Source organism: Melitaea cinxia, chromosome 5 (assembly GCF_905220565.1).
Source record: "Melitaea cinxia chromosome 5, ilMelCinx1.1, whole genome shotgun sequence".
Lineage (NCBI taxonomy): Eukaryota > Metazoa > Arthropoda > Insecta > Lepidoptera > Nymphalidae > Melitaea > Melitaea cinxia.
In genome coordinates, this window is record NC_059398.1 from 16,976,303 (window position 1) to 16,988,823 (window position 12,521).

A 12,521-nucleotide genomic window follows, 5' to 3' on the forward strand; every position below is an offset into this window, starting at 1 on the left:
TCTGTCTGTCTGTTTATTCCGGCTAATTTCTAAAACGGCTGGACCGGTTTTGACGGGACTTTCATTGCCAGATAGCTGATGTAATAAGGAGTAACTTAGGCAACTTTTATTTTAGATTTTTTTTTTTATTTTATAACGCTGCTAACTGAACAATAACTTTTTTGTTGAATTCCACGCGGATGAAGTCGTGGGCGCAGCTAGTTCGTAATAAACACATTTTTGATATTAAAATGTTTGTTTAGATAATTTAGTTATTAAAAGCGCATTATGATTACAAAACCGAACATGATCTTTACACTTTTTACAGCAATTGACATACCAACCTCATGGGATATAGTATACGTATTATAGATACGTAGTGTATTTCGTAGTTTTAAAAATGCCTCACTTGACATGTCATATAATCGTAATCTTTGCTTCAGTTATAGTGTTTCCGGTTTTTTGTGTAAGTATTTTTCATTGCTTCTGCATGCAGCTGGCTTTAAGGCTACACTATGTGTCCGTGGGTTTCTCTGCATATTTCTAGGAGTTTACTAATGGAATTCTAGACCGTTTCAGTAAACAGTTTTCTGATTATTTGCTTAAAATATGTGTTCCACAGGGTTCAATTCTAAGCTCATTAATTTTAGTACACACATTTAAATAGTATTTTTTTATAAAAATGATAGCCCTTACACCTTCGAATATTAGAGACCCACTTGGATGAGGACTGCGGAGAACCGGGATGTTTTTCACTAACTTAGGGAGGCCTACAGCAGTAAAAATACTTTAGCAGTCAAAAATATCATTTAGTATAAGATACTTAAGAAGTGTTTAGCTGTGATCTTCTGTAAGGTCGAGGTACTTCGCCGGTCTCGCTGCTCCAGATTTTGAGCACGATCTTTATTGCTGTGCAATACCGTACTTAATTTACGATTTCATAACTACAGGGTGTTCAAGTGATACCAGAGAGGGGAAGAGTGGCGTACATGAATGAAAAATATTTCTACAATTACACTTTTTATATACGACGGTACAGTAGGAAGAGTAGTTATAACATGAATTTAGAAATTACGACGAAACAGACATGGGAGAACAACGTTACGGTTTGTACCAAAATATCGAATATAATTGTATATAACTAAAAAATTACTGCTTCAAATTTAATAAATAGAATGAAATAATATTTCAGTTTAACTTGGTGATCTTCCAGTATCTTCACAATGAATACAGAAGATCGTTCATAGAGCTACATTACAAGTACTGTGATTTTCTAAAATATGAGAAATTCATCGCTCCAGTCGCTGCTTCGTATGGTATCAAATGTCCTGTTCCTGTTGTAAGTAACTGTATTTCAATTTTCAGCCACAAATTTACTTACCATAGGTACTTCTAACTAATCTATTGATATAACTATCATATTCTGCTGTAGTACAAATTCTGTGTTCTCACATAATTTTATTATTTTATTTCGTAATGATCGCACGGAACGAGGTGGCGGTGGCGTTGGTATTTTTCTTCTCGGTAGCATCCCTGCTACCACTGTTTGCTGCACTTCTTCAAGTTCGATGAATGCTCTGGAATACTTTTTTTTGGAAGTTAATCTTAGGAGTTAGGCATCTAAAACTTCTTCTTGGTGTCGCTTACAGTCCAAATGACAAATTAAATTATTTTGCAACCCTAGAAGATATTCTTGAAAACTTGATACCTAATTATGAACACATTATCTGCATGGTTCTGCACATTATCTGCAATTTTGACTGGCCTGTTGGCGCAGTTTGTAGTGACCCTGCTTTCTGCTTCGTGGGTTGTGGGTTCGATTCCCATCCCGAGTCTGGGTGTAATATAAATATTTATTTATATATTTATATAATGTATTATTTATAAGTATGTTTATCGAAAAAAAAAATATGTAGCTATATACCAGTCGGCTGTTACCTATAACACAAGCATTAAGTTGCTTACTTTAGGAATAGACGACCGTGTGTATATTTAAAAAAAAAAAAAAAAATTGGTGATCGTAACACTTACCTGTTAAAGAATGACACCAGAGCACCAACTCTGTATAAGCTAACCTCTTCCGTCGGTCTGTGCGTTATGCCGATGACTGATCCTAATCACTACTTTCCTAACTCCAGACCATCTCTTATCAATTTAGCCTTTGTCTCCAATCCTAACCTTGTTCTTTTTCATGGGCAAATGACGTCCCACTTTTCTTACCACGACCTAATCTATCTAACGTACAAAGTGCGTCCTCCTAAAATTAGAGTCCATTTTTTTTTTTGAATTGAATGATCTGGAACGATTGAGAGCGGATGTGAAGAAAATCGATTGGTCTTCGGAATTTGTTGCTAACGACATAAAATACATGGTCAATCATTGCCTATTGAACTGATCAAGATATATGACACGCATGCATCTATAAGACTAGTAAGGATGAAACGAGCTCCAGCTCCGTGGCTAACTCCAGCGATTAAAAAGACCATCTTTAAGCGAGACAGAGCTAAAATTACCAATAAAAAATTTCCAACACCAGAAAACTCAAAACAAACACAAAACTCTGCGCAACCTCTGCAACAGACTGTGTAGGGATACTAAACGCTGCTACATTTACAATATACTTCAGAATCTTAGCCAAATGCAAGTTTGGATATTCTTGCGGTCAACTTCTTCAACTCTGTTGACATGACATACTTCTTGGCTCTTTTAACTATATTATACTTGGATTAACTTTTCACCTGCTGCCCTTGACTGGTTTCATTCTTATCCTTCTGAACGCCTGTAGAGAGTAACGTCCGTTGATAATAATTCGTCAGACTGGTTGGATCTCACCGCTGGTGTCCCACAAGGCGACATACTATCTCCCTTATTATTCTCTGTGTTTATTAACATCTCTCGTGCTATTTCTTCTCCATACCTGTATGCGGATGATTTGCAAACATATCGTCATTTTGAGCTGACCGAGCTGCACGAGTCTATTAAAACTGTAAACGAAGACCTTTCAGCTATTAACCTATGGGCTAAATCGTTTGGTCTTCTTATTAATCTACCTAAATCACAGACAATAATTGTCAGTAGCAGTGGTTTAAGAAATCGAATCGATTGGAGTGGTATTTCTCCCGTTTTGTACCGTGGCACACCTATTCCTTATTGTGACAAAGTAAGAAACTTGGGCTTGGTTATATGTATTATATTTATGTATTATGTATTTATGTATTATGTATGTATGTATGTATGTAGATGTTTCTGTGTATGTTTATGTGTTTTTTATTGTTCTTCTATCCCTGCACTACTTTGCCCCGCGTTCACATCTATATATAGGTTGATTGGAAGACATCTCTTTTAGAAATAAGTTCGCCCTTGCCAACTTTCTATATTATAATGACTATTGTAAAATTACTTAGTGCAATAAAGAATATAATAAAATAATAATTTTATAAAACCCAATGGGGTCATAGCAAAGTCTTGTAGACAAGTGCCTACACTTTAATCAATTGCAAGGCAAATATAATACGAGGTAATACTAATACAATTTTTTTTTCAAGTGTTCAAGTGTTGGCCCTTCTGAAAGTAGGTATATCGCTGTTTGTATGACCACAAGATGTGTAAAAAAATCAACATAGACTTAATAAAACAGTGACAAACTTACGTAGATGCTAGTTAGAAATCAGGTTTTCCTTAATAGGAAGTTAAATCTTTAGACCTGCACCTTGTATATTCAAAAATCCACAATGGAGCAGCATAGCCTATTATTATTTTTCAATGTCAGATACTTTCTGATTTTTTATTAACAATTTTTTTTCTAGGGGACCTATCGTTTCATGAACATGACAATTCCGCTGGACAACTTTCCCGACGTGTTCCCTTTCGAGAAAGCGCGCACGGATGTCACATTTACCACCGCTAACGAGACCATGGTCGTGCTACAGTTGTACGCCACCTTCAGAAATCAAGTTCCGAAGAAGTAAATGCTACAAAATATCGAAAAGTGTTACTTTAAAGCTAATTATTGCCATGTAAAAACATGTTTCTATTTTTAAGCAGAAAATACAAAATAATTCACGAAAATCAAATTACTTTTAACGGATAATGTAGAAATTGTAGAAAGTTTACCCATATGTATGTAGTCCTAGGATTAGATTAAAATACGATTAAAAATAACTCTAAATACTTCAAAAGCCCACTAACATTGATCTATAAAAAAACAATTAAAAGTATCGCCAAATATGCTTCAAATAAACTGTTGTATATCCTTAATTTATTATCTGTTATATTATGTCTATGTTAAGTACTCTATGATTATATCTATTGTCTATGTCTTCTCTTTGTCTTGTTCGTGCGTAATAATGTAATGTCGAGTCATGTCTTTGAGTCTAAGGTCTAAAATAATAAAGTCGTACGTATCCAGTCAATCAGTCTTATTTATTACACCTAGCATCATAATATATGGTGTCAGAATTCGCAACAAAGTGAAGAATATATATATTTTACGTCATCTGAAAGTCAATGGTAATAAAATTGAAAATTCAAAATGTCGACGTCTACAATACAAAACGTGAAAGCATGTTCACAAAGTCACAACTTCAACAATGTACCAAAATTAATAATTGCAACAAATCAAAATAACAATTCTAATTGGAAGAAATGGTGGCAATGTTTTGAGCTTTTTCTACTTGCTTCGGATCTGGAAGAGGCATCCGAGAAAAGGAAAATAGCCATCATGTTACATACAATCGGAGAAAAAGGTATTGAGATTTACAATTCTTTCAATATAGACATAACCAGAACAACTTTAAAAGATATTAAAATTAAATTCGACAATTATTTTGAGCCACAGAAAAACTTAACTATTGTCAGACATTCCTTTTTCACGAGAATGCAGAAACCTGAAGAGGGAATTGACACATTTCTTACGGACTTACAAAATATTGGAAATAAATGTGAATTTGGTACATTGAAAGACTCCTTAATTAAAGATATTTTTATAGCTAACATGAGTTCGAGATTAACACATGTTCGTCAAAGATTGTTGCAAGAAACGGACCTAACACTCGAAAAGGCTATATCTATTGCTAATAATGTCATCATGGCACAACAAAATGCTCAAACAATGGAAAATTCTCAATATTCAGATAATGTTTTACATTTATCACAGTCGTATACAAAGTCACAGTCAAAGAAACAGTCTACGAGTAATAACAGAAATAAGTCAAATAATAAAAATCTTCACAATCAAAATTTTGCTAGTCGACGCAGTCAAAGTCCAGTACCAAAGACAAGTAACAACAATAAATGTACTCAGTGTGGTCAATGTTATCATCGTTTCAAATGTCCTGCATCAGGAGTAAGATGTAAAATATGTCACAAGATTAGACATTTTGCAAAACATTGTTTTTCCAATCGATCTAACATTAGATCTGTAGAATCGTCTTATCCAGTCCGAGATGTCAACGAGAAATCAAACAATGATTCAGAACAATTTTTCATCGGTATGGTGAAGAGTGTCAACAACGACAAGTCATGGTATTTATCAGTTCTAATTAATAATGTTGAAGTAAAATGTATACTTGATTCAGGTGCTGATACCAATATAATGTCTCTTAATACTTTTAACAAATTAAATTTATCACAGTCTATTATCAAAAGTTGTAGTGCAAATGTCAAAGGTTTTGATGGTTCGTCTATACAAGTATTTGGTCAGTGTAATTTAAAATGTTTTTTCAATAATTGTCAAAGATACATATTATTTTTAATAGTAAATATTGATTGTGCTACTGTATTAGGTCTTCCGACATGTGTGGATATAGGAATATTAAAAAAAGTTTTTGCAGTCAACAGTAATGATAAATATCTGTCTAGTAATCAAATTTTAGAATATTTTAATGATGTTTTTCATGGATTAGGATGTCTACCACCTGTCTGTCACCTCAAGTTGCAACAAAATGCAATTCCATGCGTTGATCATCCCAGAAAAGTTCCATTTGGTTTAAAAAATAAATTAAAAGAAGAATTGGATCGCATGTCAAAATTAAAAGTTATAGAAAAAGTCACACATCCAACCGAATGGGTAAATTCTGTAGTCGTCACTGTTAAGAAATCAGGTCAGTTAAGAATTTGTCTAGATCCGAGAAATCTTAATAGATATATAGTCAGAGAACGCTATCCTCTTAAAAGCATAGATGAAATTAGGTCAATATTAAATGGTGCTTCATATTTTTCTCATCTTGATGCTTATTCAGGGTTTTGGATGTTAAAACTTGATGATGCTAGTTCAGATCTTTGCACTTTTCAAACTCCTTTTGGTCGTTATCGATACTTAAGATTACCTTATGGTATTAATGCTTCCTCAGAAATTTTTCAAAGAGTTATGTCAGATATTTTTTCTGATATAGAAGGTGTTTTGATTTTTGTAGATGATATTTTAGTATTTGGTGAAACAGAACAAATTCATAATCAAAGATTATTAAAAGTCATGCAAAGGGCTAGAGAGGTTAATTTAAAGTTCAATAAAAATAAATGCAAATTTTCAGTCAATGAAATATGTTTTTTAGGTTATATATTTAGTAAAGAAGGTGCAAAAGTTGATCAAAATAAAGTTAAAGCTATTCTTGATATGCCAGATCCAACTAATGTCAAAGAATTACAGAGAATATTAGGAATGATTAATTACTTAGGACCTTTTATTGAAAATTTGTCAGATAAAACAAAAATTCTCAGAAATCTGTTAAAAAAGAATACTATATGGTTATGGGATGAAAATTGTAGTCAATGTCTTCAGTCATTAAAGGAGGAAATAACGAAATCTCCTATCTTAGTACATTACAATCCGAATATACCACTTATTTTGTCAGTAGATTCATCAAAGTCAGCATTAGGCGCAGTTCTCATGCAAAATAAACAACCTATTGCTTATAGTTCTAAAACTTTAACAGCTACACAAGAAAGATATGCTCAAATTGAAAAAGAGTTATTGGCTATTCAATTTGGTTGTGAAAAATTTCATCAATATGTATATGGTAATAAGGTAACCGTACATACTGATCATAAACCGCTAGTCTATTTGTTTAAAAAACCATTAAATGATGTACCAGCAAGGTTACAAAGAATGATGCTTTCATTGCAAGCTTATGATTTAAATGTTATTTATGTACCTGGTAAAGAGATGTATATTTCAGACACACTTTCTAGAGCAGCTTTAAAAGAAAATTTTATTCCTAAATATGAGTCAGATTTATCTTTTCATGTTAATTCTTTATATTCTAATTTAGCTATTAGTCAGGAATATAAAAATAAAATTTTAATAGCTACTAATTCAGATAAAGACTTGCAAAAATTAAAAAAATATTGTCTAGAGGGATGGCCTGTCAGTAAAAATAAAATGGATCCTTTATTAAAGTATTATTGGAATATTCAAGGTGAAATACACATTATTAATGATTTATTGTTTAAAGGTGATAAGTTAATTATTCCAAAGTCAATGCAAAGTGAAATGTTAAGAAAAGTCCATGAAGGTCATCAGGGTATTAACAAATCTTTAAATTTAGCTAGAAGTATTATTTTTTGGCCAAATATGAGCGCAGATATAAAAAATTTAGTTGATCAATGTCTTATTTGTGCTAAATTCAAACCAAATAATCAACAAGAACCTCTTCAAAGCTATGATATTACAAAATTCCCATGGCAGCAAGTCGGTATTGATTTAATGTATTTTAATAACAAAAATTACTTAGTAGTTACTGATTATTATTCCAAATTTATAGAGTTAGCAATTTTAAACAGTCAATACACAGCATCTAATATAATAATACAATTAAAGTCTATCTTTGCTCGTCACGGTATACCCATGAAATTAGTGTCTGACGGTGGACCTCGGTTTAATTCTGCTGAATTTAAATCTTTTCTATATTCTTGGGATATTGAACATATTATGACTAGTCCATATCACCCGAAGTCTAATGGTCAAGCTGAAAGTTCTGTTAAAATTATGAAAAATTTATTAAAAAAATGTTTAGAGTCAAATACAGATCCTTACATGGCATTGTTACAATATAGGAACACACCTAAAGCTAATTTTCCATCGCCAGCTCAATTATTAATGTCTAGAAATTTAAGAATGCATATACCAATTACTAATAAGAAACTTAAACCAAAAATTGTTACTTTCAATGAATATAAAAATAATTTTGAGAAAAATCGTGCTCGGAGTAAAATTTACTATGATAGAAATAAGAAACAATTACCATTATTACAGCCAGGAGATTATATAACTTTTAAAAAAATGCCTAACTCAGATTGGCTTCCTGGAAAAGTCATTAAAAGATTAGATTGTCAACGTTCATATATAATAGAAGACGCTGAAGGTAAAAGATATAGAAGGAATAGATTTTTAATTAAATTTAATTGTAATGATAGTTGTCATAAGTTTGATGAGATGCAATCCAACAATTCTGAGGAAAGGGATAGTCAGCAGAGGAACAGGCAGATGGATACTAATAATAAAGAATTAGATAAGAATATTAATTTCCAGGAGAACTGTAATAAAAGTAGATCAGGTAGAGTAATTAAGAAACCAGTTAAGTTGAATTTGTAAATTTGTAATGGTGTTAATATGTTATGTAGTAACTATTGTTTTCAGTATAAGTTAAAAGTTTAAATGTAAACTTTATTTTATAAAAAGGGAGATGTTGTATATCCTTAATTTATTATCTGTTATATTATGTCTATGTTAAGTACTCTATGATTATATCTATTGTCTATGTCTTCTCTTTGTCTTGTTCGTGCGTAATAATGTAATGTCGAGTCATGTCTTTGAGTCTAAGGTCTAAAATAATAAAGTCGTACGTATCCAGTCAATCAGTCTTATTTATTACACCTAGCATCATAATATATAAACAAAAGGACTTATGGCCATGATATAGACATATTTTTAGAAATTCAACCTTACAGTTATATTTACAAAGCAGTGTACAAAAAGCAATAAAATTATGACCGAAGTTTGCCGGTAGGACAAGGCATGAAGTGAGTCGAGAAAAATATATTTTTACACTTTATGTTTTTTATACTAATGTATACTACTTAGTATTTTAAATTTTAAAAATTTATATGTATTGTGTTTTCTAAACAATAAATATATTTATTAAAACTATTCATAAACGGTATATTTACCATGTTTTTTATTTTCATTTTGCGGAGCTCGATATTTCGACATTAACTGCGAATGTCTTGTTCACGAGACTGAAATTTGTGGGTAGATTTTGACGGCATTAGCAATGTCCATATCGGACTACCTCCTTTCTCAGACGTTTACTGCGTAAACGCTGATCACCACTACCATTGCTACTTTCACCCCTACCATTGTCCTTTGCTTTACGCACACACGACACTCGATCCCGTGTTTTACAGATGACACTCACCGTATCCATTCGCGAACTATTTATATCACTCTTCATTTCTCTTCTGGTTCATCTTCTTTTCTGGTTTGCATAACCTAATCACCGGATTCCACACCCTCGACAGTTGAAACCCATCTTCCCTATTGAAAGTACTATATTTAGTCATTTCAGCGGCTTCTCGTACGAGACGGAGTATCTAATGGCGTTCTGTCGCGAGTATCTGAGCATTATGAAACTCAATCCAATGATTCGGTTCGGCTTCCAGAAGATGTTCCGCGATGGCTGATTTCTTGGTGTCATTGGTTTTCACCGCGTTGTACGTTTCGTCTGTCCCGCATAGGATTTACCACAACTACAATTGATTTTGTAAATTCCGGGTTTTTCCAGGGGAAAGTTATCTTTAGATGAACGCAACATTTATCTTCTTAACACGTTCACTGCGTAAGGATTTTTAGTGTACTTTTCGCTGGTGCGTCATCTGGTTATATTGACCTATAGATTTTTTAGGTCCAATAAGCCCTCATTCGGGTCTGTTTTGATATAGGTTTTTCTTAACGGTGATAATTATTATTGAATATATTTTATTTTGAGATCAAAGGCCAATAACCAAGCAATATATACCTAGCTGCATTTTTAGCTCGCTTGTTTCGTTTAGCGTCTAAAAGAGAAAAAATTTGTAGAGTCCGTTTGACCACACAACGCACTGAAGATATTGTTACGAACACACAAAGAAACTAGCGCCATCTAGCAGCAACCATCGAAACCACACAAAGACAGCGACAGCATGAAACTGTCTACTCAATACTAGATGGCGTTAGAGGAACTATATATAGAGGTATAGTCTCGAAAACCGGGTACATGCGCGAACTTTCCAGAATGGTCTGGGCCTCGTCTCGGCCGATATAAATAGCCGCAGGGAGGTGAGCGAGTTCAGTTCAGTTTGAGCGATCTTCGAGGCGACTTCAAAGTGAAAACTAGTGATCAAGAGTGGTACCAGCGAAACCTCCGACATTGGCTACGACTTAAGATATCGTTAGTGCTTAGTGTTTGAACCTAGTGCTTTGTGTTGGACCTAGTGCTAGTGAATAAAGTTTTCAAAAGAGTCAGCTGGTTTTTCTCTCCAAATCCTTCGAACCCTAGCACGTAACAACTGGTGTCGGAAGTGAGATTTGGAGATGCCATTGACTCCGAGAGACGACTTCAAGGACTCCAAGGGCGTCAGGACAAGGGCACAACGAGCTGCGAAGGCCACACCTACTGGGGACCAAGCTCCGCCCACTGTAGACCAAGCCCCGCCCACTGACCCCGCCTATCATGCCCCACCCACTGACCACGCCCTCCTGGCCCCGCCTACTCGGACTCAGGCCCCGCCCACTCGGGCTCAGGTTCCACCCACTCGGACACAGGCCCCGCCCACTTGGGCTCAGGCCCCGCCCACTGGATCCGCCCACCTTACCACGCCCACCAGCGACACCGTAGCTTCTACAGACTCTCAAGTGGCTCTTCAATTAGGAAGTTTAATTAAATTAATGGAGCTGCAAAGGGCTGAAATTCGTGCTTTGCAAGAATCACAAGAGCAACAAAAGGCTGAAATTCGTAGTGCTTTGCAAGAATCACAAGAGCAACAAAAGGCTGAAATTCGTGCTTTGCAAGAATCACAAGAGCAACAAAAGGCTGAAATTCGTGGTGCTTTTCAAGAATTACAAGAGCAACAAAAAGAGCTCCAAGAAAAAACGCTTTAGGCTGTAAAAGATGTTAGTGACGCGGTGGCTAAGCTTCGAAAAGATGTCGATGTAGTGGAAGAACGAGTTACCGGGTTAGGATAGGATCTTGAAAATGTGAAAACTAGCCTCACTGTACTACAGAAGAGAGTAGCACGCCTTGAAACCATGAGAATTGCGATGTCTAGTGGAACTACCGTGCCGTGCGTTGCCGTGGGGCAAGGAGCAAAAGTGAAAGTGCCTCCATACGACGGCACTACTTCGTGGAACGCTTATCGTCGACAATTCCAGACTGTTGCTACAGCCAACGGATGGACGGAAGAACAATGCCTGACCGCTCTCACTGTTGCGCTCAGGGGGCAAGCTTTGTCGGTTCTGGAAGCACTGCCACATACGAAAAATGGGTTCCAAGACTTGATGGAGGCACTTGAATCCCGATACGGGGATCGACATCTGGAGCACGTGTCCCGTGCCCAACTGCGTGACAGAGTTCAACGCCCAGGAGAAGAACTACAACAATGGGCGTTAGAAATCGAAAAACTCGTCAGGAAGTCATACCCAGGAGCCGACACCAAGATGGTAAACACGAATATTGTTCAAGCATTTGTCGATGGAATCAAAGACCTGGAGGTTAGAGCCGCAGTGAGACTTCGTCACCACACCTCGTTAAAGGAAGCATTGGCGCATGCTTTGGAGGTCGAGGCTGTTCGCCATGACATACGACAGACCCATAAGATCCGCGAGGTCTCTGAGGAAGTCAAGGTAGTTAAGGCTCCTACGAGGAAAAGTTCTGGAGTCATGTGCTACAAGTGCGGTGAGAGGGGCCATCTTCAGCTCAACTCTCCGCAAAAGAAGACCCAGATAGCAAGGACGAAAAGGATCGAGGAACAAATAGAGGAGCTGAAGAAGCAAAGGGCTTCGCCTTCTGCCCGGGATTAGGAGTATGACTTCAAGACGAAACACCGCAGCGGAAAGTTGCATGGGAATGCCGACGCACTCTCACGAAGGCAGTGTTCGGAAGTCTGCAAACATTGTGTTAAGCAAGAATCTAACGAAGTAACATTAAAGCTAACAAGAACAAGTCCTTTGGGTATCTGGGAGAGTGATGCTATGAGGGAAGCTCAAGAAAGAGATGACGACCTTCGGCACATCATCACATGGAAGAAACGGGGTGACGTAAAACCAATCTGGAGTGAGGTTGCACCCACTGGCGCTGTCACTAAGGCGTACTGGGCTCAATGGGACAGTCTGATACTTCAAAACGGAATACTCTACCGGAAATGGGAGAAGACTAACGGCAGAGAGTTCCACCTTCAGATAATTGTCCCAAGAACGAGAGTACCAGATGTTCTCCGTGAAATACATGATGGCGTATCAGGAGGTCATCTAGGTGTCAAGAGGACGTTAACAAAAGTGCGAGAACGATTCT

The 12,521-nt window shown here is 35.9% G+C and overlaps 1 protein-coding gene across 1 annotated transcript; it reads left to right on the forward strand.

The window, feature by feature from the left end:
- The first annotated feature begins 5,357 nt into the window (after positions 1 to 5,357).
- Positions 5,358 to 8,569, forward strand: LOC123653892 (uncharacterized protein K02A2.6-like). Its single transcript, XM_045589870.1, has 2 exons — positions 5,358 to 5,502; positions 5,883 to 8,569. The coding sequence occupies exon 2, from the start codon at positions 5,999 to 6,001 to the stop codon at positions 8,567 to 8,569; it is 2,571 nt and encodes an 856-aa protein (XP_045445826.1). The 5' UTR covers positions 5,358 to 5,502; positions 5,883 to 5,998.
- Positions 8,570 to 12,521: the final 3,952 nt, after the last annotated feature.